Raw genomic sequence first — 25,193 nt, forward strand, 5'->3', positions numbered from 1 at the left:
ATGCATGGGATTTTTTTTTTAAGATTTTATTTATTTGTCAGAGAGAGAGAGAGAGCACAAGCAGAGGGAGAAGCAGGCTCCCCCCTGAGCAGGGAGTGGGACTTGTTCCCAGGACCCTGGGATCATGACCTGAGCTGAAGGGAGACGCTTCACCGACTGAGCCACCCAGGTGCCCCACAAAGAGGTTTTTTTCTGTCAGGGAGAAAAGGCACACAACTCTCTTTTGAGTTATTTATTCAGAGAAAAAAAGCCAATGCTTACCATAAGGGAGATAAATGCTAATGACAGAGTTTAAGGCATCTGGGGGCAGGGCTATGTTTTGGGGCTGCCCGTTTGCAGGACCATTCAAACCCTAATCATCTTCACGTGAGGCCAGGTTGAGACTGTCACCCCCAGTCTCCTACTTTCTTAGGAACACAGATCTACCTCCCTCATTTAGGATGGGCCTCTCTATTCAAGAATATTCCAGTCAATTAACCCCCCAAAAAGCTGCAGTTTTTTAGAAACTAAATAAATAAAAAGATTATCCCTATCACGGGAAATTTCTGGTACTGGCAAGATAAGTTTAATCAACATCTACTGCATAAATATAATCATCTCGGGACTGAGAATGAGTTCGGGAGGGTTAATTTTTAGATGATACTTATTTTTGAAAGTTAGACAAAAGCAAACATAAGAGCATCAGAGAAAATCAGCAGTGATAAGAAGGACAAAAAAGACCATTTCTATGTAATGTAAGACATTTATTTTGGTTACAGTTAGTGCTTTAACGCTGCTTGGTGATACAACAGACGTTAAACTTACTTTCCTTTAAAACCAATTTAATACCTTCCCCTTTTCTGTCCAGGAAACTCACACTTTCACAATCAAATTACCCTGAAAGCTGACAGGAGATAAATTAAGCTTCCAACCGCTCTACTCTCTCAGCCAGAGAGGGCGTCTACTTCCAATCAGGATAAAGTCTTGACTTGGTAAGACCCACACTGTTGGCTCTTCAGTGGTTCTTGACACCGGTTTTATGACAGAAAATTTCCTGCGAGGAAAGCGCATATCTTCCTATTGTAAGATCAGTGCTTATTTGGATTAAAACATTAGCATCTTAACATTAACTTGTGACACAAAAGGCACCAACATTCCCTTTCAAAAACCATCCATCACCATGGGTGGAACACAGTGCCACCTGCTGGTCATCATATTATTACATCCCCTATAATTCCCAGGTTGGGGTAAATTCCAGGTGGGGATTCTGAGAATCCTACAGTGTCAGAGCCAAAGGGACCTTAGAGGTCTTCTAGATGAGTCCCCTCGTTTGACAGATGGTGGTTTCTGCTCTCCAGATAACTCAGAGTGGCAGAGAAACAGACCAGCCTGTGGAAAGCGTACTGCTTTTAGACTTGAGAAGAAAACCATTTGGTGCTCTAATTTGACCTAGGTGGGGGTCTGCTAGTCAAAGAAAGGGATCAGGTCAGGGGGGAGGGCAAGGGCACCCTGAGTTCCTATTCCATCACTTCCCAGGGGTAGAAAGCCGTCCAGAAACAGCTTCCACTGGCCATGGGCACGTGCTGGCTCTTACACAATAGAATTTTATTTTAACTCAAAAATTAGGAGCTAGATCTCATGAAGTAAAGATAGGGTTTCTGGGGCCAAAGACTACCAAGAAATCCCCAGTTATCAGCATAAAAGTAGCCCCCAAGTAAAGGCAGTAATTCTCCCAATGGCCTGTTTGCCCTCATGCCCCCACAAAAAGGCCTTCAAGAGGTCCTGGCTAACTAGCCTGAGTAGCTATGGCTGTCCTATGGAGTGACCCCTTCCTGAGCGTGGGAGGGGGAGCCCTCGCCCGAGTCCCAGAGCCTCTTCCAGAAGTAGAGCAGAAAGCTCCAACTTAGGGACACTACACGCTTCCTGGAGGAAGAGCCACACATTCTAATCGAATCGGGGACCCACACTTTTTGCTTCCTTTTCCTGGAGCGGGGATGGGTTTGTATCAACTCCCTCCCACCCTATTCCAGACCCCCCACCCACCCCGCGGCACCCCAGCTTGAATGGTTGTACTCCATCCACAAAACTGGCTCTTGCGTACACGGGCTGGGTCAAGGGCATATGCAGTGCACCTGGACACTCCCAGGGGGCTCCTTTCTTGGTGAGGAGCGTAGTATGGGACAAAGGATTCAGCTTCAGGGAGCAGCAAACCTGAAATCTGGCCTCAGCTCTTCCTTAGAGCCAGGACAGCCCAGGCACCATGCCCTCCATCAGTCCGAACTCCAGTTCCTTTTCCTTAAAAGGTCATAATACATGAATAAGCTCTACCAACTTGATAGGGTTATTGGAAGGATCAAGTTAGATTAAGTGGGATGGTTCACTGGAAACTGAGGTGAGGTGCATGGGTTAGAGGATGGCCATTTTACTGAGGCGGGTCTATGTGGGCAGTCCGGTATCTGGAAAAGGCGACAGATCCTGGTTTGTTCAGGGTGGCTGTGGTCACAGAGGAAAGGGACCGTCCAGGCCCCGCACTGCTGGCCCTGTGGCGGGAAAGGCCATGACCCCCGGGAACGAGGCCCCGTGGCACCCTGCTTCTCCTTGTCTAGCCAGACGCCCCTGGTCAACTCTGAAAAAGGCACATTCTCCACCTCGACAGGTTAACACTGCCTGAATTTCCATTTACAACTGAATTTTAAAGACTTGACTAAAGTCCTTGGTTTTTCACTTCTGGTAAGAATCCTTTTGCAAATTCTTGCAAGTGATCCTACCATGAATTCAGGTTTCTGGGAGCTTGATACACCCACCAGAACAACAACCTACATATATCTGGGGCTCAAAAAAAGTTTAATTCAGCAAACTTTTCTAGACCTCTGTGTGCTAGGAGCTGGGGGGTATGGCTGAGGACCAGCCTCCCTGCTGTTGGGGAACCTGAAGACGACAGGAATGAATCACTTTCCATGGCAACAATCATTTGAAGTCCTAACAAGACTGTGTTCAAAACAAAACTCCTAAATTCTGACGAATGTGCACACACGTGTGAGCGTGAGTGCTAGTGCATTCTGACGTCATCCTTAAATTAGTCCTAAAAAAAGGTGGTTCCGGTTTGTATGTTTGCTCTACCACCAGTGAAGTCTACATTTGGAGGCTCTGCCGTGTTTCATTTTGGCCTGGCTGAGTCATTTTTGCTCTTAGGGCTCCAGGATCTTTCTTGGCAGCACAGAGCCCTAAGAACTACCTAAAAGTGGGCGGGGTGAGAGCCTGCTCCTCCATCCTCTGGCTGTGTTTCTGAGATACACACCCCCCTACACACCCACACACCCACCCTGTAATCGGCCAACTTCCTCCTTCTGTTCTTGGAATAGCAACCAAGACAAAAAGCAGTTAGCATGAGTGGCTTGAGCTCGCCAACGCTGTAACTCAGGACAAAACCTTTGTAATTCTTCAAATGGTGGGGTTTTTAAATAGGCTGGAACTTCAACACCCTGTTTTCTAAAATAGAATAAAAATAATAAAATAAAATAGAATAGAATAGAATAAAACCATGCCCAAGGCATCGCTCTTCTAACAATCCAAGTGACTGAGAGCAGTCCAAGGGAAATATTCCAAAGCAGCGGATTCTGAATGCAAGCCCTCCAAAGATTCATATTTTAGAAACTATGGACTTACAGGAGTCCTCCAGGGGAATGTCTGCCCACCTGATGGCCTCTTTGTTTGGGTATCTTTAATCCTACTGAAATACTTAAAATGCAGTCTCTTCATGGGAATTTCCACCCACTAACTGCCAGCCACGGGGCCAGCTTCAGACCTCACAATGTGCCTCCGCCTATGAACAAGGTGTGGGCAGTGGGGAGGAGCCGGGGCACACAGGCATGGTGGGGAGAGAGGGGCCTGCGTTTGCATAGTTCCCTTACAGGGCTCGAGGTGCTGAGGTCCCCTACTCAGGAGAAGACCCAGGGGCGGGTGCCAGGGAGCGGGGGAGGGAGGCAGGGGGCAACGGAGGTCAGGAGGGGCCCTGGGGGCATCTCGAGCCTTATACTCCCACAGACCTGCCTTGGGCCATCCAGGAGAAACATGCACGTCGCAGGCCTTCCCCCTCTGCGCCCCCACCTCAGGGAGAGGGCATCATAAACTGTAGGCACAGGACACACCAGGGAGCGACAATGCCTTCCTTAGCAAGCTTCTTTATATGCTCCCCAGGGGGAAAGTGGCCCAGGGCTGTATTGGGACAGACTTGTGGGCAAGTGCCTGGTGATGCTGGGAGCAGGGTACACTGTGTTTCCTAAACATGGCAGCTTGGGGCACCTGGACCAGGGCCTCCCCTCCCTGCCTCTAGAGAAGAGGCAGCAGGAGTGCCCTAGAGTTTCAACTTCCCCTCCTTGACTAGTTTCTCATTGAGCTGGCAGAGTTGGGCCAGGAAACCATCATTGGGGCCGATCTCACGGTTCTGCCTCACGATGCTCAGGGCAGACTTGACATCCATCTTCTGACGCATCATGAGGTAGGCAATCACGAGGGTTGGGGAGCGGCTGTAACCTTCCCGGCAGTGGACGAGGACCCGGCCTGAAAAAGAAAGAGGGGCACGTGAGCTGGAGTTGGGGCCGTCCGCACACAGCCCGACTCGAGTCAGAACTCTTCCGGGGAAGCGCCAATGAAAAGTACAACAAGACGCCCTTGTGTCCCCACCCGCATGGAAAAAGATGGAAAACACAGAGCACCAGTGAGGTTGTGGAGAAGCAAGACTTCTCTCTGAGGCTGTGCAGGGCGGGGATGTACACCTGCACGTCACTCTGGCCGACTGCAGGGCCGCACGTACTCAAGCGGAACGCATGCAAGTCCTATGGCCCAGCAGGGAGGTGCACGCGTGTCCCCAAAAGACACGTGCCAGAATATTCAGAGGGCGGAGCTGTTCATAACGGCCCCAACTGGCAGCTCCCGAAGGCCCATCAATAGCAGGACAGATAAATAACAAGAAGGAGGGGTGCCTGGGCCACCCAGGCACCCCTGAATTTGAAATTTCCATCAAAAGCAAAACAGATAGGGCCACTGGGTGGCCCAGTCGGTGAAGCGTCTGCCTTGGGCTCAGGTCATGATCTCAGGCTCCTGGGATTGAGCCCTGCTCAGCAGGGAGTCTCTGTTTCTCCCTCTGCTCCTACCCCCACTCGTGCTCTCTCTCTCTATCAAATAACAAAATAAGATCTTAAAAAGAAAACAACAGAGAAATGACCCAAATGTCCACCGGCAGGTGAACGGACAAACTGGGACACCTCCGCACGATGGACAACTCGTCAGCATTAAACAGGAAAGAGCTACGGCCATGTGCAGCCACACGGATGGAACTCACGGCAATTATACTGACAGGGGCCAGGCCAAGAAAACGAACCCGCCGTGTAATTCCATGTATACAAAAGTCTACAAAATGTACACTCATGTCTGGGGACAGAAAGCAGAGCCGTGGTTGCTTAGGAAAGGAAGGCGGAGGCGACAGAGGGGAGAGGTCACAGAGGCGCCTGAGGAAACGCCAGGGCTGGGGGGTGACGGGCGGGCTCACTATTGTGCTTGCGGTGATGGTCTCACAGGTGTGCACCTATGCCAAAACATCAAACTGTAGGCTTTATTTATTTTTTTTTAAAGATTTTATGTATTTATTTGACAGAGAGACACAGCGAGAGAGGGAACACAAGCAGGGGGAGTGGGAGAGGGAGAAGCAGGCTTCCCGCGGAGCAGGGAGCCCGATGCGGGGCTCGATCCCAGGACCCCGGGGTCATGACCCCAGCAGAAGGCAGACGCTTAACGACTGAGCCACCCAGGCGCCCCAAATTGTAGGCTTTAAATACGTGTGATTTGTTGAATGTCCATTATACCTCAACAAAGCGGTTTAAAAAAATAAAAGGAACATGCATGTCAAATACAAACACAGGGACAGAAAAAATCAAAACACACAAACAAAAACACCCTCTCACGCCCTCCCCCATGGCCCACGAGGCCTGATGCAATCCAGCCCCCCCTTCTGAAGTCATCTCCTCCTCTCTGTCTCTCCAGACAGCGGGCCTCTCAGCCTGCAAACCTCTTTCCTCCGGTGTCTGCTCCCCGACCCACCTTCTCTAAAGCCACAACCCCCCCCCCCCCACTCCCAGCCCTTCTCCCGCCTGCTTTAGTGCCCCCCACCACACAGGCCGGAAATGTTTTTTCATTTGTTTGCTGTCAGCTTCGCCTGAAACGGGGAAGCTCCACAAGGCAGGGGTGTCTGCCATTTTGCTCCCCGCTGCATCCCCAGCATCTGGTGAAAGCAAGCATCAACAAGTCCCAGCACATTGCATTTCCACCGTGGAGGGGGGCGTCCCTGGGACCCACAAGCCTTGGCTTCTCTCTGCCATCACCCCCTCCCACCACAGAGCCTTAGTTCAGGTCCTCATCACCCTCACCTCCACCCCCTCCACGCCTCCAAACCGAGCTCTCGCTTTACCCTCACCACCACCAATCCACACTCCCCCCAGCAGCCGGAAGGGGCTTTCTAAAATTCAAAAACAACCTGTCACCCTTTGCAGGACTTCTAGTCTCCAAGATGTGGCTTACAAGGCCAAGTGCCCACGGCCCTGATACCTCCCCGTGCTTTCCCACACCCCAGTGCCTCTGCACGTGTCATTCCCTCTACCTGGAACACAGTCTCTCTTGTGGCCACCTGGCAAACTCCTACTCATCCCTTAAAACCCCAGTTCAAGTATTTCCTTTGTCAGCATAGGGATTTAGAACCAAAATCTTTGGGGCGCCTGGGTGGCTCAGTTGGTTGAGTGTCTGACTCTTGATTTCGGTTCATGTCACAGTCTGAGGGTCATGAGACTGAGCCCTGCACTGAACCTCCCCCCCTCCCCCGGAGGGGCACATGTGCACACACACTCTCTTTCTCTCAAATAAATAAATAAATACATCTTTTTTTGAGAGAAAGAGCACGTGCGTGTGTGCGTGCGTGAGCCAGGGACGGGGGCTAGGAGGCGGGGAGGACAGAGGGCTAGGGAGGGGCAAGCAGACTCCCTGCTGAGCGCAGAGCCATAGGCAAGGTTCAGTCTCAGGAACCTGAGCTCATGACCTGAGCCAAAACCAAGAGTGGGACTCTCAACTGAATGATCCACCCTGGCGCCCCGAAAAATAAATCTTAAAAAAAAAAAAAAAAGAACCAAGACCTTTGAAGTCATATGAATGTGGGCTTAACTTTTAACTTGCTGGTTGCGATGGTTACATGTGTCAACTCCGCTTGTCTACGATGCCCAGTTGCTTGGGCAAACACTAGTCTAGAAGGTATTTCCTGGATGTAATTAACACCAACTATCAGTTGACCTTCAGTAAAGGAGACTGCCCTTAATCATGTCGACGGGCCTCACCCAATCAGTTAAAGATCTTAAGAGCAAAAAGTGAGGTTCGCTGGAGAAGAAAACCTTCTGCCTCGAGGCTGTAATAAAGAAGCCTGGCCCCGAATTTCCAGCCTGCCACTCTGCCCTACAGATTTCAGAGTTGCCAGATCCTATAATCATGTGAGCCCATTCCTTAAAATAAATAATATCTATTTATTCTATTGGTTCTGTTTTGCTGGCCAGTACACTGCTTATGAGCTCTGTGACCCACCTAAGCCCCCGCACCTTGATTTCCTCATCCGTGTTAATACTACCCATTGCACCGTGTTGTCAGGGGACTGAAGGTAATGTCATATAAAGCCCTTAGGCTAGTGTCTGGCATATGCAAGCACTCAATAATGAACTCCTAGCCAGCAACAGGAGTTGTCTGGTGGCACCCAGAACCTTCTACAACAGCGGCCTGGCTCTGTGCCACTGTTGGCCATGCACAGATCTATGCTCCTCCACCAGACTGTGCGTGCCTTAAGGGCACGGACTGTGGGGTATTGATTTCTGGATGCCCTACAACTTCTAGTATGCACTTGGTGCTCAATAAATATTTGCTGACTAGCCAAGTGAATGATTATCCACCAATGCCTCTATCCTGCCATTATTTTGAAGGAAATCTGCTAGCCCAGAGGTCAAACAGAGTCTCTTCTGTTCCCATCACCCTACCCCAAAACAGGACTCTATTCTCCCCGTGCCTCCCAAGCAGGAAGGGGGAGTCCGCCACTCTCCTGCCCATTCCCTCTCTAGCCAGTATACCCAAAGGATGCGCAGTGGGGCTCTCCCTGCCCAGGCCCTGGCAAGGGGACCCTCTGCAGAGCCGCTGCCTCACCACCTGGTAGATAATCAGCAGCCCAGGACTCACAGAGCCCATCGGGAAGGGGAAGGTCCAACTCCCATCCCTCCAGGCCCCACCCAGATAACACCTCCTCCGTATAAGCCTCCCTTGATCCAGTCAGGAAGTGACTGCTTCCTCCTCTGAGCACTCCTGGCTCATCCCACTTCTCCAAAGTGAGGGACGCCTGGCTCCCCCGAGCCCTGCACCCTGCGGGAGGCCAGTGTATTTCTGTTCACTCACTCAGCCAGTCAATCCTAGAGGCATTTACACTTGGCATGAGAGCCCACGGAATTTATTTTTGTCACTCACTCGGTAATTATTTGCAGTGTGTCTGCTAGGTGCCCAATGCTATATCGCGTGCTGGGGAGACAGACAGGGACAGAGTGGACCCAGCCTGAGGGTAGGCTTCATGGAAGACAGAACACTATGCCCGGTGCTAAGGCACAAGGTGGAGTTTGCCAGAAGACAAGGTAGGGAGAGGCAGAGAGAACTTTCCAGACTGACAACTTAGCCCATGCCACCTCCTGCTAAGGCAGGAGGTCACAAAAAGTCAAGGTCTGTTCCTAGTGGTAGGGGAAGGGGAAACAAAGTCAGAAAGCTCTAAGTTCCCCGAGTGGATGACCAACCCATATACAAGAAGAGCAAAATCCATCCCCTTAACTGGGCCGCTCGCTCCCATCTACACAGGAACTCAGTACAGCCGGAACGGAGGGGGTGACGTACACGAGACCGTAATGGACCATGAAGGGGCTGATAGTAGAGCCTGCAGATTTCCCGGGTGATAAAACCTCCCTCCTGAGCCCCAGACATGCGATAACCAGCGTCTAGTCCACACTGGTCACTGGAAATCATTCCAGGGGGAGGCTGCTGGGCAAGAGAAGCAGAGACAGGCCAGAAGCAGGGGGACAAGGCTGATTGCACATTCACAGGGCTCACCTCCCCTGAAAAGGCTGTGGGTCAGGGAGGAAGAGGCTGGGGGACGCAGCCTGAAGGTAGAGGCAGATGCTGAGAGGAACAAGCTAAAAGCAGGAAGGGCAGGTGGCCCGGCCTGCTCAACTGAGGTCTGCCCTCTGCCTTCCAGGTTTCCCCCCCGGGGGGGCGGCCTGCCTGACTTCCAGTGCCTCCGCAGTTTTCCTTCAGTCTTAGATCTGTGCTGCAGGAAGCATTTAGAAAGTGGCTGGAAGATGTGGCCTGTGGGCTATAGCTTGCTGAGCACCAGCCTAAGCCAGTCATGGCTGCCCCATTCCCCTGGCCGGGCATTCGTGTAAGCCAACTCCAGCCAGTGAGATGTGAGGGGAAGCCCACTGAGGGGTTTCTGAGGACCCTTCTACTTGCTCTTTATTTTTATTTATTTACTTATTTTTAAGATTTTATGTATTTATTTGAGAGAGAGAGCACGAGCCGGGCAGAGGAGCAGAGGGGGCGGGAGAAGCAGACTCCCTCTGCTGAGCAGGGAGCCCGACACGGGGCTCGATCCCAGGACCCTGGGATCAAGACCTGAGCTGAAGGCAGACGCTTAACCAACTGAGCCACCCAGGAGCCCTTCTACTTGCTCTTTAAAAAAAGGAAGAAACATGAGGAAGAGACGGCTGTCAGGTCTTTTGCTATACTTCGTCCCGCCAGGGTGTGGTGACTGGGTCTGCCACCGCCATCTTGGGACCACTAGGGGAGAGCCCAGAAGGTGGCAGGGGGAAGATGCCGCCACTGAGCTGCTGAATCAACCAGCCCCAGAGCTCCAACACTTCAGCACTTCTTATCACAGAAGATAAATCGTTATTGCTGAACCTATTTGAATTGGGGGCATGGCGGGGAGTGGCTAGAAATGAACTCCCAGCCAAAGTCCACTCAAACACCAGGACCCCGGAGGCTGCCACTGTGAGAAAGGTTTGTACATCTTGTGTAACGTGGGGCCTCTTGACAGGTTCCAAGAGGAAGCCGGCTGTGGGCCTGTTTTCTAGAAAAAAAGTCCAGTCAAAGCTGCCCTTGCCTTGTTTCCTGGACCGCAGGTGTCTTACCATTCTTTTGAGCCAAGGCCTGGTCAATGAAGTCTGCAGCCCTTTCAAAGTAGGCGCTGAGGTTGAACTCCTGCGTGTCATTGGCCTTGATGCCCAGGTAGGTGATACCGGAGTCCTTGTAGAAGTTGGCATTGGTGTTGACGTGCATGAAGGACCTGCCCTCAGCAGCATTCAGCACATGGGTGATGCCTAGTTTCTGCAGCTTGGGGATGTCTTGCGCCACAGACCTGGACAGGAGACAGCAACAGGGGATGATTAACTCACCAACTGGCAGCCGCGGGGGGAGGAAGATGGAGAAGATTCTAAGTCTCCCGGCAAAGCTAGGAACTGTCCACGCTCGGCCCCTGCCGGCTTCCCCTCATCTTATGACCTCCCTCCCTCCCTCCAGCCATATCTAATTACCGGCAGCTTCCCCAAATAGCTGGGGCGTTTCATGCCCATGTTTGTTCCCTCCCTCTGGAATGCCCTTCTCAAGCTTCTCCATGGACACACACCCTCTCATTTTTCACCACCCTCTGCAGTATGTCCCGATAGCCCCTCCATCCCATCTGGCATCGTGCTCCCCTATCCTGTGGTGGTGGTACAACCCAGTGGCTCAAAATGGGCTCTAGAGCCAGACTGCCTGGGTCTGAATCCAACCCTCAGACTTACCAGCCAGATGACCTTGAGCAAGCCACTTAACCTTTTGGTGACTCAGTTTCCCTGTCTGTCAAATGGGGCTGATACCCCTTGGGGTGGCTGTGTTAAATGAGCGGTCCCATAGACAGAGCGTGACACTGTGGTCCGTGCTCTTCTAATGCCTGATTGTGCTTATTTGTTCTGAGCTCCTGGAGGGAGTAACCCGGTCTGCCTTCCCAGCACCTGCTACAGCACCGGGCACGTATTAGGTGCCGAATGACTATGTAGTGAATCAGTGAAAAAGAAGGACATCAGCACATCCGAGGCAGCCTCCTTCCTCGGATCATAAAGAACGGCAGCCCCTCCAGTCCCCCAGAGGGACCTTTCTGCCACAGAGCACTAGCCACGTCTCTGAAGCCCTCCTGGGTGAGCAAGCACTTGGGGACCGAGTGGCGCCAACAGAACTCTGGGGGTTATAAAACATTTGATCTGAATAGTCAAAGGGCTCCTTTATTTCATCTCCCAACAACATCCCAATTCAAACAGCAGTTTATACTTCACAAAACGCTTTCTCCGACTCGATGGCGTCTGCCTGTCACAGCAGCCTGTGAGGAAGCAAGGCCTGGGCTTGAGCTCTGGCCCCACAGGACGGCGGGAGGATGAGCTGTGGGTCACACGGGCTGCTGGCAGCCGAGCTGGGAGGAGGCCTGACACCAGCCCTGCTCTGCCCACCCCCCTCACTCTGCCTGTCATGTCCACATCAACTACATATCCTGAGTTCTAGAAAATGAGGCTCATACAGGCTCCTCTTTGCCTGTGAGCCCTGATTTGGTTCAGGGGGCTCCCAACGGGCAGGGAGCACTTGGCTCCCTGCTGAGTGCCCCCCCCAACACACCCCTGGTCAGGTCAAAGCCAGATTCGTTAATCAGGCAGGGGATGTGTTTTTCTACAGTGGTCTTCAGCACTGGCCACTCTGGCTGTCACCAGACAGACATTCACAACCTCGGTTTCCACCCAGGAAGTAGGGGCAGCTGAATATGCCAAACTGTCCGAGAGCACAGGGTCCCTGAGGGTGCCACGGCTACATGCTGCTTGGGTGTCTGGACAGGGCGCTATCCTCAGAACTTTGCAATTCCCTGAGCCCTTTGGCTGAGGCTCTGGGACTGTTGCAGCTGTCCCTGCTCACAACGCTGCACATGGTTGTAAAGCAGTGGTTGATTAAAAAAACTCTGAAGGTGAGCTCCCATTCACCTCCCTTATGCATTACAAATTCAACATTCAACAAATTTACCATTGCCATTACTATCACTATGAATGTGCACTGTAAGTGCCTGACACAGAGTAGGTGCTCAATACGGTGAATGAAGGGATGGAGTGGATGAGACTGTCCCCCATGAAAGTGGGCCCTGCCTTATGGACCCCTGTTAGCCCCGCGAGGAACCCCGTTTTTGCGGCAGCCCTTAGCAGGATAAGCAGCAGGACAGGGGATACAGACATGAACGAGACATTGACTCTGTCCTCACAGTCCCTCAACCACCCTGGGCCACCATTTCCTCCCGGATAAAAGGAGAGAAGGAAGTTAGTTCTGGGTTTCCAACACGCAGACCCTGGCCCATAGAGCGTAGGGCGTCGGTAAATCAAACCCTATCCGGAAGGCAGGCGAAGGAGCGAGGGAACCCCAGCCCAGCTCTCCGGATCCCTCATTGGGAGTATTTCGATTCCTTGATCTAGTCTGCCCAGCCAGGAAAGTTCCACGCCCGATTTGTGACGTCAGCCAGTTGCCATGGCAGCGAAGGCAGACATTCCGCGGTGACCTCACTGCAGAACCAGGCAGCTGTCACATGACGCGCGGGCTGGAGACCGGCCGGGTGACAGAGGGCCACCTGTTAAGTGATCACGGTAGCCCGACCCCGCCCAAAGCCGAGCCCCTAGAGGGCGGCGGCTTCGGGCCGGACGCCGGGCTGGCCGAGCGTCCCGGGATCCGGGCCCCCCGCGAGGAGGAGGACCGCGCGGGGCCGGGGCGGGGTCTAGCCCCTCCGCTCCCCGCGCGGGGGCGGTCGGCGACTCCAGCCCCTCCCCCGCCCCTGCGATGCTCCCGGACGGCGACCACGCCCCGCACCGCCCACCACCACCCCCCCGCACGCCCGCGACGCCCCCACCCCGGCTTTCGGGTGGGCGGGGCGCCCCGGCTGCTACTCACGCGTTGCCCACGTAGATCCTGGGGGTGACCTCGTTGCAGGGCTGGCTCGGCAGGCTGTAGCAGCCGCTGCCGTCCGACAGCAGGTCGTTGAGATCCTGCACCGAGAGCTCGAACGGGCCGGACATGGCGGCTGCCGGGCCCTGCACGGCGGGGCAGCAGCCTGCGAGGGGAGAGCCGCCGGGTCAGCTGGGCGGGGGCTCCCGAGCCGGGACCCGCCCCGTCCCGCCCCGGAGGCGGGCCCGCCGGGCGCGGGAAAAGGCGGAGCGCGGACGAGCGGCGCGCTGCGCTCCCCGCGGGCAGGCGGCGCCGCGGGGACGCTCTGGGGGACCCCGGGCCTGTCGGTCCCCCCACCCCGGCGAAGATGGCGCCACCCAGGAGTTTCGGGGGTCCTCGGCCCACGCCCAGCTGAGGCCTTTCCTGCATCATTATAAATGGGGAAGTGCAGTAACTTCATTGGATTAAACGCAGAGCGCAATAAATGTTCCCACTGAACGGGGTACACACAGGTGTCGCTTAGTTTTTGCAGGATTACCGGGACACCCGATTCCGCTTGTGCGCTGATCTGCCTGCTGCGGACCAGCGGCATTGACACCACCCGGGAGCTGGTCAGAATTGCGAAATCTCCGCCCCAGCCCAGCCCCGCTGAATGAGAATGTGCATTTTACAGGCCCCCCTGGCGATCCTTAGAAAGGTTAAAGTTTGGGAAGCCCAACTCTGAGGCACATTTCTTCCAACCTTTACTGGGAGTCAGCACCGGGCTTCAAAGCTTGGACTCTATGCAACCAGGCTTGGCATTCTGACCCTGGCGAATCAACGTCCCTGAGCCTGCTTGCTGGGGGTAAAAAATGGGATACTAGTACCTAACTCCTAGGGTTCTTTGAAAGATTGAATGTGACACTCAAGGAAAGCGCCCGGTGAGCACTCAGTAGGTGTTCTCCCTCTACATCACCCACTAGGTGCCACTACACATGTGCTAGCATGGAGATGAATCAGGCTCCTTTGCAGCCCTTCCAGGAGCAGCCGCTAGCCCACCATGAGCCTCGTCAGTGTTGGCAGCCCCCCTCATTTGCTGAAATCCCACTAAAAGCAGAAAACAATCTCTGTCCTCCTGACGATGGCAGATTCCCACCCCACCCCCACTCCTCCAAAAAGCGAATATCCCAGGAATTTAGGATACCCCCCATCCTGAGCCCTGCCCTGCCACTAACTTGGTTCCTGAGCAGCAGAGCAGGCTATTGCTTTGGACTTCAGGTTCTTCATCTGCAAAATGAAAAAACTGGATGAGACTCTCATTAAGGTCATCTTTCACCTCCCCCCAAAAGCTTGTGGTCTCACACCTCCAGAAGATCTACTGTGGTGGAGACTCCTTAGCTTATAGCTGAAGGTGTGTGACCAAGGCTGGACTTCTCCATCCCCACCCCCCACCTCCCACCCGGTGCCTTCCCACCCCTCCCAGCACACCACACCTTTTCCCCCTGGTGTTGGTGGCATCCGCAGGCCGGGCGGGTGGGAGAGATTCTGAGTCTTGACCCTCATCTTGATTTGGACCTGTGTTAGCTTCCAAACAGAAGCCCAGGGACAGCCAAGCATGCTCTGCCGCTCCTCTTCCTTCCCCAAGACCTGTCCCTGATGTCATAAGGGGGTAACTATGACAACCTCTAATGGGGACCGCTAAGTACCTCACAGAGGAGCCTGGGTGCCTCATTTCTGAAGTGAGACTAGGAAGAGAAGATGAACAATTCCCTGGATTATCTAGCCTACCCTGTAATTGTTTCTAATCACAGACAGAGCACAACCTTCAGAAAGAAGCTGGACTTTGGCCACTACGTATTTCACAAGAATAGAATACAAATAGGTATGTGGGCAGTTGGGGTGGGACACTGTGATTAGGAGTTCTGGAAGGGTCCACACCTTAGAGATAGTGACAGTAAACCAGACCAGTACATGGCTTTGTGATGATATGGCCTTCTCTGCTGGGTTGGGTCAAGAGGACGTTGGCGTCAGTGACAAAATTTACCAATGGATGGAAATGCTCACTTAAAACTCTTTAAAGCCAGAGTAAGCTAGAGAGACAGTAGGACTCCAGCTCCCAACAGGCTAGTTGTACTGGGAAAGGATGGGAGAGAATCTTTCATTAGATGCAAAGGACATTCATCTCTGTTGTAGTTTTTCTCGTCCTCACATTCTGGTATTTGTGCTGAAAACTCTTCAAAGATGTCAGTTTGGGAAATTAAACTAACCTAAAATTCCTGAACCACAGTAAGGTCAGAACTCAAAATTGTCATGTTTATTAGTCGGGGCAGTTGTCTGGAACGTGAGCAGGTTTTCCGAGGTAGCTAAGAGGACCCCTGTGTAGTAACATGGCTCTCTTTTATCCTCTAGTGAAGCCTACTGTTGATACCAAACCTCCAGTGGCGCACACACATCACATTTTAAAACTGAGCAAACTACAGGTATTCGTTCTTGCCCTCTGTGGATGTACTTTATTATCGATTTTTATCAATGTCCTGAAGAGGCCCAGTTTCCCAGACTTATAAATACCCTCCTCACCCAGAGATTTGTTAAGATTCCCTCCCCTTTGCACACCACCCATCCCTATGCTCTCCTCCCAGGCTCCACTGCGGCCCTCAATTTGCCCCTTTCCCACCATTCCAGAGGAGGGTGATGCGGAGCCTTTGGGTGTTGAACGATGTGACCATGGTGGGGATGCGGTTTCTTACCAGGGTGAACAAAAGCGAATCGACAAAATCGAATACGAAAACAAGCAACTGTGTCAGAAAATCGCAAAGGCCCATCGTGGCCCTGCCAAGGTGGATTGCTGGAATGAATATTTTTCCAAGAGGTAGTGTTCTCTCTCCTCTCTTCATGTTTGGGAAGTCAAAATTGACTTTCCCCTTGTTGGCTTTTAGTGCGAGGTTCTCCTGAGCAGGAGGTGTACTCGAGAGAAGGTATCTTGATGGTAGCCAGAGACCAGGTTAAGGAGAATGAAAACTATCCAAAACGGGGACCTTTCTCTAGTTGGTAAAGAGCTAACTTTTATTGCAGCTAAGAGAATTTTTGGAATTCTATTCAGAGTTTGTCACAAGAAAACACTGCACACTTTTATAAAATGGTGACCGTAGCTGGGACTATGACACAGCATTCTTAAGAATCGGTTCCTCAAATATTTCCTAAGGAACTATTATGTGCTAAGTGCTATGAATACAAAGATGAAATGAGATATATATGTTTCCCAGCCTCAAAAAACTCAAGACCTGTTAGGGGAGACTTTTCTGTAAATAATAATGCAGTGTAGACAGGGCTACAAAAGAAGTGTATGCAAGGGAAAGAATTTGGTCGTGTGAGAGGGGAGGGCGTGTCAAGGTGCCTTTCCTATATCCTGTGTATCTGAAACCATTGAACGGTGAGATGAAGTGAAGCAAAACTCGTCACCAGCCTTTTGTGATGTGTCCATAGGCAAGACCTTCCCCCGTCATATAAACCAGACATTCTCAGTCCTGGTTTCACATAATTATTCCTGGGGTGCTTTTATAAAATGCCAATGCCCAAGCTGCACCCAGACCAATAAAGTAGAATCTTCTAGTGGACATCAGGGTTGAGAACCACTGATAGAAACCTGCCAACGTTGTGCCCGGACCCCAGAGCGTAGTCTAGTTCAACAGGGGTAGGGGGGTCTCAGGGCTCAGCAGGAAAGTCTGTTCCCTGCACTTAGGCAGCCTGGGTTTACGACATCACGACTTCATCCAGGAAAGGAATTTTATTCTCCGGCCATCTCAGGATTTTGTGTTTTTCAGCTTAAACAGAGAAACAAGGAACCGGGAACTAGTGAGAATCACTGTGGAAAACCAGGGCATTCTGAAGAGGCTTGGTGATCGCAAACCCCACTATGACCGCAGGTTGTCCGAGATGGACTGGCAGGCACGTGGCTACTCTGTGCTCCTCCCTTGCACCCACACAGTTCGTCTGTGTTCAGAGTAGAGTCGGTCTCAGAAGAGACCCCCTAAGCGGCTAAGGGAGAGATCATGCAAAATGCAGCAACTGGTAAAAGAAAAACCACCCAGAGCAAACAAAGCTAATGACGGGAGCGAACCATCCAGGAGCTAATCCATTTGCTCCTTGGGTAGCAAAGCCACCATGCGTCAGTTTCAGAAACTATCTGGTAGCATCTTCCCTCAAGCTTTAATTCATTAAAAAAAAGACTGAATGTACAAGCAAAAAGGAGGAAGGGTACACGATTTCCTTCATTTAGGAACAACCCTTCAAGAAGGAAAAAAAAGCCTTCTGCGGTCTTTTTAAAAAAAAACCCACTCCCTGGCTTGGGTCTGTAAGCCTTTTCTAAGTCAGCCTCAGGAGCTAGACCTTCAACTTTAGAACCAGCCCCATGGCATTGACATAAATCTTTCTGATTTTTCCCTTCAAGAATTCAAGGCGCTATATCAAAAATACAACAAGATATCTTCTCTCCCAAGATGAATAGGTATGTCTTAACACGGCTGCTTCTTACTGGGAAATACAGTGATCATGGCTGATAGCAAAGCCCTAAGAACTATACAGATGGAGCACAAGGGACCCAGTTAAAGGGATGGATTTTTGCCCTTCTAGTACAGAAGGAACTTAGAGCTCTCTGTTTCCTCTCTCCAAACGAGGAGGAAATGGCTGGGCTTTGTCATCAGCTTTGAGTCTTTACGTGAGTCTAAGGGGAAGTGATTTGTTGCAGTAGGATGTAAACAGGAGGTCTCATGGCTTTCTTATTGCGCCAAAGTTACTTTACTCTGTCACTATTCAAGTACGGTTGTGTTGGCATTTTGTATTATTTCACATTATTAGGAATGACTAAGTTGTGTGTGTGTGTGTGTGTGTGTGTATGTGTTTTGCCCCTGGGGAGAAGGATAAATGGACACTCAGGCTTTCCAAAGAATAGTTCTGTATAATTGATGTTTCTCCATTTCTCTCCCTCTCCTCTCCCTGAATACAAGGTTACTCACCATGGAAAAGATACAAGAGAAAGCCCTAAGATTTCTTAGCTGCTTGGAATTTCAAGACACTCCTAAGTGGCTGAATGCTTAATCTTAGGATGCTACAATAAAGCTTGGAACATAAAATGAGTAAGTTACATTGAAACTATCCAAAGGCTTTAAGTCCCATCCCAAAATGGGGACAGAGTGGAGCATGCGGAAGGGAGAATGCAATAAGCATTTTTATTTGGGACTATGAAAAGAAGTTTCTCTGAGAAAGTAAGAGAGAAGAATGCCTTTTTAAAACATAACACCGTCGGGCACCTGGGGTAGCTCAGTTGGTTGGGTGACTACCTTCGGCTCAGGTCATGATCCTGGAGTCCCGGGATCGAGTCCCACATCGGGCTCCCTGCTGAGCAGGGAGTCTGCTTCTCCCTCTGAACCTCTTCCCTCTCATGCTCTCTATCTCTCATTCTCTCTCTCTCAAATAAATAAATAAAATCTTAAAAAAAAAAACAACATAACACCGTTGTCACCATCCTAGAGGGGAGGAAGGTGGGGTTAAGATGACCCAGCCCCAAGTACAGCTCTGTGAAAATGGAAAACAGAAGCACGTGGTAAGATTAAGGTTCAGACAACACAGAAAACAAACGCCATTAGTCTCTCTGTGAATACACAGCATTGGAAAAGAATGCTTCATTGAAGTTTCCACGTACTCTGTTCATTTATAGGGAACAGCAACAGTGAAAGTGTCAAACATATCTCAAAACATATGGCAAGACAACGCTGCATGACTGCCATGACTGATCGTGCTGGGTTTGAGCCTTTTTAAGCTTTTTATACTGAAAGAGAGTAAAGCTTAAGTGTTCTCATCACAAATAAATAAACTTTTTATTTTAAAATAATTAGATTCACAGGAAGTTGCAAATAAATGTACGCGGGGGCAGGGGGGCTCCTCCACCCTTCACCGAGCTTCCCCCAAAGTTAGCATCTTGTGTAACTGTAATACGATATCAATCCGGGAGGCTGACGTTGGTACAATCCATAGAATGCATACAAATTTCACCAGTTATACATGCACTCGTGTGTGTGTGTGTGTGTGTGTGTGTGTGTGTGTGTGTGTGTGTAGCTCTATGTAATGTTATCAGATGTGTAGCTTTGGGTAACTACAGTCACATTCAAGATACATAGTTGACTGTACCATCATCAAAATACTCCATGGTACCACCCCTTTTAGTGACAGCCCCCCTCTTCCTCCCATTCCTAACCACCCCCCACCCCTGGCAGTCACTATTTTGTTTTCCATCTCTGTAATTATGTTATTTCATGAGTCTTACATAAATGGGATCATGCGGTATGTATCCATTCTTTTGAGACTGGCTTTTTTAAATTCCATATCATTTCTTTGCAGTTCATCCAAGTTGTGTACATCAAAAGATCATTCCTTTTCACTGCTGAGTAGTATTCCAAGGTATACATGTACCAGTTTGTTTAAACATTTAACTGTCGAAGGATATTTGGGTAGTTTCTAGCTTTTTTCACTATTATGAATAAAGCAGCTAGGAATATATGTTACAAGTTTCTGCATGAAAATAAGTTTAATTTCTCTGGGATAAACACTTGAGAGTACAATTGCTGGGTTGTATGGTAAGCCCATTTTAAAAGGAACCCCAAATCTGTTTCCAGAGCGGCTATGCCATTCACATTTCTGCAATGGATGAGTGATCCAGTTTCTCCACATCCTCACCAGCATTTGATATTTTTCATTTTAGCCATTCCAATATGTGCATAGTGACATCTCATATGGTCTTCATTTGCATTTCTCTAGAGATTAATGAAGTTGAACAACTTTCATAGGCTTACTTGTCATCTGGATATCCTCTTCTGTGAAATGTCTGTGAATATCTTTTGCTCATTTCCTAACTGGACTGTTCATTTTTTTAATATTGAATTTTGAGAGTTCTTTATATATTCTAGACCAAATCCTTTTTGGATATGTGATCTGCAAAATATTTTCTCCCAGTCTGTAATTTGTCTTTTCTTCCTCTTAACAGAGTCTTTCATAGAGCAAAGTATTTTAATTTTGATGTCATCCAGTTTATCAATGATGAAACTGTTCTGTGTTTTGATATCAATATCAATATCCTGGTGACATTGTGCCATAATTTTACCATGTGCTACCCCTGGGGAAATGGGGTAAAGGGCACACAGGATCTCTATGTTATTTCTTACACCCATGTAAATCTGCAATTTTCTCAAAATAAAAAGTTTAAAGAATAAATCAAATGTCCAATTATAAATTCATTATTAACTGGTTCCAGTTTATCTCAGTTTGAGGAATCACCTCAATCTAGATTCTTCCTCTAGACATACAGGTTAGAAACCTCAGGGTCATCCTTTACTACCTCTCTTTCTCCTTCTCCCTGAGTAAATGATTTTTTTCAATATTTTTAAAAGATTTTATTTATTTGAGAGAGAGCACAAGCAAGGAGAGGGGCAGAGGGAGAAGCAAACTCCCCACTGAGCAGGGAGCCCGATGTGAGACTCGATCCTGGGACCTCGAGATCATGACCTGAGCCCAGGTCAGACACTTAACCAGCTGAGCCATTTAACCAGCTGAGCTTAACCAGCACCGCCAGCCCATGGCTACATATTTTCAAACCAGCACTCTTACTGCTCAGTGTCTGCATGTGCTACTGTTAAGTTTCCCTTCATCCGAGAATGTCTTCATTTCCTTTTTGTTCCTTAAGGGTAATTTCATCACATATAGAATTCAAGATTGATGGTTCTTTGCTTTCAGCACTCTATAAATGTTGTGTGACTTCTGTCTGCCTCCATAGTTTCCTTAATAGGCAATACTAAAATAGAACTTGAATTGGTGTTCCTCCCTGGTTGTTTCTCCCTGTTTTTCAGATTTTTTCTTAGTCTTTGGTTTTCAGAAGACTAATTATGATGTGTCTTATGGATCTCTTTGGTCTTAACCTACTTGGAGTTTATCAGCTTCTTGAATCTGTAGGTTTCTATCTTTCACCAAATTTGGGGGAGTTTTCAGCCATTATTCTTTGAATACTTTTCAGTTCCACATTTCTCCTCTCCTTCTAGGATTCCCATGATACAAACGTTGATCTTTTGTTCTTGTCTCATGGGTCCCTGATTCTTTTCTTTTTTTTTTTCTTCCAGTCTGTTGTTCAGATTGAGTAAATTCTATTGATTTGCCCTTAAGTACCCTGATTTGATCTTCTGTCATTTTCACTCTACTACTGAGTTCATCCAAATTTTAACTTTTACAACAATTCTTAATTTCTATAATTTCCATTTGGTTCTTTCTCATAACTTCCATTTCTTTGCTAAGATTTTCCAATTCAAGAGAATTTGCAATTGGCTGTTGAAGCATTTTTATTACAACTGCTTTAAAATCCTTGTGAGATAAATTCTAACATCCGAATCATATCAGTATTGGTACAGTTGATTGTCTTTTCTTTACATTGTTGTTTTCCTGGTTTGGGTTATGATGAGTGATTTTCTCTTGTATCCTGGACATTTGGGTTATTATGTTAGGGATCTTTTAATTTTATTCACATCTTCTATTTTAGCAGGTAGGAGTCCTGTTTAGGTGTAGTGTATTGTTCTTGGTTCTTTTACGGGTTTTAGTTCCAATGGAAGTTCATTTCTCTCTTTTTTTCCTTTTAGTTTTATGGTTTTATTAACATGAATGACATGCATATAAGCTGTCTATTCATTTTCTTCACTGTGCAGCCTGGCATTGGGATTGACAACTCTGATGGCCAACTGGGCTGTTCTTTCCACAATGGCTTTGCAGTTCTTGGAGGAGACATTGTGAGCAGTCTCCGCATAGTGAGATTTGCTGCACATCAGCAGCACTTCAATCTCCTTGACCTTGTGAACTAGGAACTTCCAGAAGCCACTGGGCAGCATGTGCTTTCTTTCCTTGTTGCTCCTGTAACCAATGCTGGGCATCAAGATCTAGTCCTTGAATCTTCTGTGCACCCTACTGTCAATGCCTCTGGGTTTCCACCAGTTGCTCTTAATTTTGACATGCTGGTCTGATGGGTGTCGATGAACTTCTTGGTCCTCTTGTTGGCCATCTCGGGCTTCACCAGAGGTCTGAGGGCGGCCATGATGCTGAGTAAGAGATGGCTGCCAGGAGAAGGAGATCGCGATGCAGTTTTCTGAGCCCTCGAGATACTGTTCTGGTCTGCGTTGTTCTTTGGGTGCTGCTAGGGTTCCCGATCCATCCCTGCTGGTGTCTTCTGTGGTGTCAGAAGATGCCTCCCTGGATTGCATGGTGTTGCTGGGCCGCCTTCTGCAGAAGGGCAGGCAGATGGGGCTGCCACTGTTTGGAGGGCCTGGAGGCAAAGGGCTTTGCGGCTGCTGGGAACGAATTGGGCCACTTGCTGGCGCCCTGGTGTGAAACTGGGGTGGGGGCTCCCCATAGGTCTCTACTGGGCTCCCTGTCCTTTGGCAGAGAAAGCAAACTTTCCTTTCCTTTTTTTTCCCCCTTCTTCATCTATGCCTGTTGGTGGTTCTGGGTTGCAGGCCCCTTCAGAGCTAGTCCAGGGTATATGGGAGACGAAAAGAAAACCCAGGAAACTCACCACATTGTTGTTCCTCAAGTCCTGAGGTCCTTAGCCAGCCCACCATTTTCTTTCTTTTAAAAAAAAATTTAATTATTTGAGACAGAGAGCGCACAAGTGGGGGCAGGGGGAGGAGCAGAGGGAGAGGGAGAAGCAAGCTCCCTGCTGAGTGCAGAGCCCGATGCAGGGCTCGATCCCATGACTGCAAGACCATGACCTGAGCCAAAGGCAGACACTTAACCCACTGAGCCACCCAGGCCCAGCCCCTATACCCCCCACCATCGTCTTTCTAGCTTTCAGAGTCCTTTTATCATTGTTTTTAAACTTCCAAGGTTTTTAGCTGTACTTAGAGGAGGAAACTGTGATTCTACACCATCTTGTTCTGAAACCACAAGCCTGCCTTTTAAAGGAAGCAATAATTTGAGACTATATTCAGAGGGCAGGACAAAAAAAATAGAGTAAGAAATTGCCCCACATCAGCTCCCCCAGATAAATGCTGCTCATTGATTCTGACCTGGATGCCTCAAGATTGGGCTTTGAGCTTGTGCTGGTGTGTTGTCTTTAAATAAATCACTGAGGGCTATCGCTTCAGGATGCATAATTCCTGTGACTGGTGGTATCAGTGATGTGACCCCGGGTAAGTGGGTGTAAAATTGCGAAAGGCTACACATCTTTATGTATGTATTCAAACATACAAGGGTAGGGCGCCTGGGTGGCTCAGTTGGTTAAGCGACTGCCTTTGGCTCAGGTCATGATCCTGGAGTCCTGGGATCGAGTCCCACATCAGGCTCCCTGCTCAGCAGGGAGTCTGCTTCTCCCCCTAACCCTCTTCCCTCTCGTGCTCTCTCTTATTCTCTCTCTCTCAAATAAATAAAATCTTTAAAAAAAAACCTAGAAGGGTAAATGCATAATTAGCTGATGTTTATCATCACTGAGCACTGCCTGAAGGATGGATGGTTGTAACTTTCTTAAACCCCCCTCTTGCAGAGAGTGGAATGGATGGCAAAGGAGCTTACAAATTGCTGGATCAAGGATGGCAAACAGAATTAATTCACTTGCTCATTCTGCTCAATTGATACTGGATACTTTGTCCTGAGAGATCCAAAAGCCATGCCTAGATTCAGTAGGAGTGTCATGTTCAATGAGTCCTGAATGGTCGGTGGCAGTGGATATGCCCCACCCATTGAACATCCCAGATCTAGAAACATCCTCTAGAGCTCACATGCTTTTTGCAGACACAGAGCTTACCTGAGTTTGAAGGCCCATGGGGGGAAAAAAGCTGTATTTGAGGGGTATGTAATAAAGAGATTTCTCAGTATGGGGGCCCAGAGTGATGGACTTTTGTCAAGATTTTGCCCAGGGGCTCAGAACGTATATAATTCTAGCTGGGATGGGACTTGGCGTGGCATTTACACACGTGTCACCGATATCTATGTGTAAACAATTGCGTGGTTGTTGTTGTTGTTTTTAAAGCAAGGCTTTTCTGCTTTTTACAAACAGTATAAACACTTTACAAATGACCTCTGTCTCCAGGGCCCTACCCACTCTACTCTTGTAGACGAGCAGCAAACAGCTTATCTCAGGGGCAGCAAAGTTACTTGGACGGGAAGTGAGGCAGACATCCCATTTTCAGGACCTGCTTCATAATATACATGAGGAGAATTATTACCATTTTATCTGACAATTGCATAAAAACATTACAAAGCCAAAAATGCCTGTTGAGTAAAATGATAAACGGGAAAAAAAAAAAAGCGCCATCTGGCGTTCAACCCCTCTGTTCGTACACTGGAGGAAAAACCACCCAGATGGGACTTTGCTAAGAGTTGGTTAGTGTCTCTCAAGAGTCATTTTGACCGGGCGCCTGGGCGGCTCAGCTGGTTAAGCATCTGCCTTCGGCTCAGGTCGTGATCCTGGAGTCCCAGGATTGAGTCCCGCATCGGGCTCCCCACTCGGCGGGGAGTCTGTGTCTCCCTCTGACCCTCTTCCCTCTCGTGCTCTCTGTCTCTCATTCTCTCTCTCAAATAAATAAATAAAAAATAAAAAAACAAGAGTCGTTTTGACTTGTTTTCGGCCTCAGACCTGACCTGAGATCCTGGCTCTCCCATATAACCCACACAACCTTGTACGTGTCCTTCACGCTTCCACGGGGCAGTTGTCTTCCCTGCCCTGCGGCTATGTGGGAGAACTCAAGACTCATTTCACTTGTTTAGAATTTGTGCTTGGTCAGTGCAAAGAAGTCCTTATCCTTTTGCTAGAAAGACCTGAAAAATGTGATCCTGGCAGATGGACCTATCAGGTTAGTGAGCTAGAAAGTTGCAAAGGTGGCCTTGTTTGAGAAGGCAAAATGAAAATTTTCTAAACGGGCAGCAAATCTTCCCCCTGGTACTTTGCCCTGAACCTGACCCCCTTTTCTTCTCGTGAGGGAAAGAGCTTGGCATGTGTAAGTAGCCTCTCTGCAGTCTCAGAAGTTAAAGCCACACTGCATTTTACTGTAATTTCCAAGCTATGGTGAGAGGAGCAAGAGGGACAAGTGATGGAATGGAACAAAGCAAAGCCAGGGCTCAAGGTTAGGAGTCTGAGGGGATTTAGAAAGGGGACAAGC

At 49.3% G+C, this 25,193-nt stretch overlaps 3 protein-coding genes across 4 annotated transcripts; 1 reads left to right on the forward strand and 2 right to left on the reverse strand.

Moving 5' to 3' along the window:
• Positions 1 to 722: 722 nt before the first annotated feature.
• Positions 723 to 14,643, reverse strand: DUSP3 (dual specificity phosphatase 3). Its single transcript, XM_025861806.2, has 5 exons — positions 14,508 to 14,643; positions 14,250 to 14,301; positions 13,042 to 13,201; positions 10,224 to 10,450; positions 723 to 4,539 (listed from the first exon to the last, which is right to left on the reverse strand). The coding sequence occupies exons 2-5, from the start codon at positions 14,299 to 14,301 to the stop codon at positions 4,334 to 4,336; spliced, it is 645 nt and encodes a 214-aa protein (XP_025717591.1). The 5' UTR covers positions 14,508 to 14,643; the 3' UTR covers positions 723 to 4,333.
• A 33-nt stretch (positions 14,644 to 14,676) lies between these two features.
• Positions 14,677 to 18,143, forward strand: CFAP97D1 (CFAP97 domain containing 1). Of its 2 annotated transcripts, XM_025861807.2 has the most exons (6): positions 14,690 to 14,896; positions 15,424 to 15,494; positions 15,765 to 15,883; positions 16,836 to 16,959; positions 17,462 to 17,518; positions 18,018 to 18,143. In XM_025861807.2, the coding sequence occupies exons 1-5, from the start codon at positions 14,773 to 14,775 to the stop codon at positions 17,516 to 17,518; spliced, it is 495 nt and encodes a 164-aa protein (XP_025717592.2). In that variant the 5' UTR covers positions 14,690 to 14,772; the 3' UTR covers positions 18,018 to 18,143. The 2 variants fall into 2 exon arrangements, with proteins under 2 accessions (XP_073745295.1, XP_025717592.2); XM_073889194.1 differs by lacking the exon at positions 16,836 to 16,959 and having other exon boundaries at positions 14,677 to 14,896.
• A 3,585-nt stretch (positions 18,144 to 21,728) lies between these two features.
• Positions 21,729 to 22,135, reverse strand: LOC112815696 (large ribosomal subunit protein eL32-like). Its single transcript, XM_073889171.1, has 2 exons — positions 22,053 to 22,135; positions 21,729 to 21,954 (listed from the first exon to the last, which is right to left on the reverse strand). Exons 1-2 carry the CDS (start codon positions 22,133 to 22,135, stop codon positions 21,729 to 21,731), a joined length of 309 nt encoding a protein of 102 aa, XP_073745272.1.
• Positions 22,136 to 25,193: the final 3,058 nt, after the last annotated feature.

The sequence above is a fragment of the Callorhinus ursinus genome, unplaced genomic scaffold (assembly GCF_003265705.2).
Source record: "Callorhinus ursinus isolate GAN/ISIS: 27379988/994484 unplaced genomic scaffold, GSC_fseal_2.0 scaffold102, whole genome shotgun sequence".
In the NCBI taxonomy this organism is placed as follows: Eukaryota; Metazoa; Chordata; class Mammalia; order Carnivora; family Otariidae; genus Callorhinus; species Callorhinus ursinus.

Bases quoted from the DNA above. Each gene is read 5' to 3' on its own strand.
- DUSP3 (XM_025861806.2), bottom strand. From the start codon at position 14,301: ATGAAGAACCTGAAGTCCAAAGCAATAGCCTGCTCTGCTGCTCAGGAA. The intron at 13,202-14,249 runs GTTAGTGGCAGG...CTCCCCTCGCAG, and splicing joins CTCTGCTGCTCAGGAACCAA to GCTGCTGCCCCGCCGTGCAG. The intron at 4,540-10,223 runs GTAAGACACCTG...TTTCTTTTTCAG, and splicing joins GGCCTTGGCTCAAAAGAATG to GCCGGGTCCTCGTCCACTGC.
- CFAP97D1 (XM_025861807.2), top strand. From the start codon at position 14,773: ATGAACAATTCCCTGGATTATCTAGCCTACCCTGTAATTGTTTCTAAT. The intron at 15,884-16,835 runs GTAGTGTTCTCT...TGTGTTTTTCAG, and splicing joins AATGAATATTTTTCCAAGAG to CTTAAACAGAGAAACAAGGA. The intron at 16,960-17,461 runs GCACGTGGCTAC...TTTCCCTTCAAG, and splicing joins TGTCCGAGATGGACTGGCAG to AATTCAAGGCGCTATATCAA.
- LOC112815696 (XM_073889171.1), bottom strand. From the start codon at position 22,135: ATGGCCGCCCTCAGACCTCTGGTGAAGCCCGAGATGGCCAACAAGAGG. The intron at 21,955-22,052 runs GTCAAAATTAAG...CATTGGTTACAG, and splicing joins GACACCCATCAGACCAGCAT to GAGCAACAAGGAAAGAAAGC.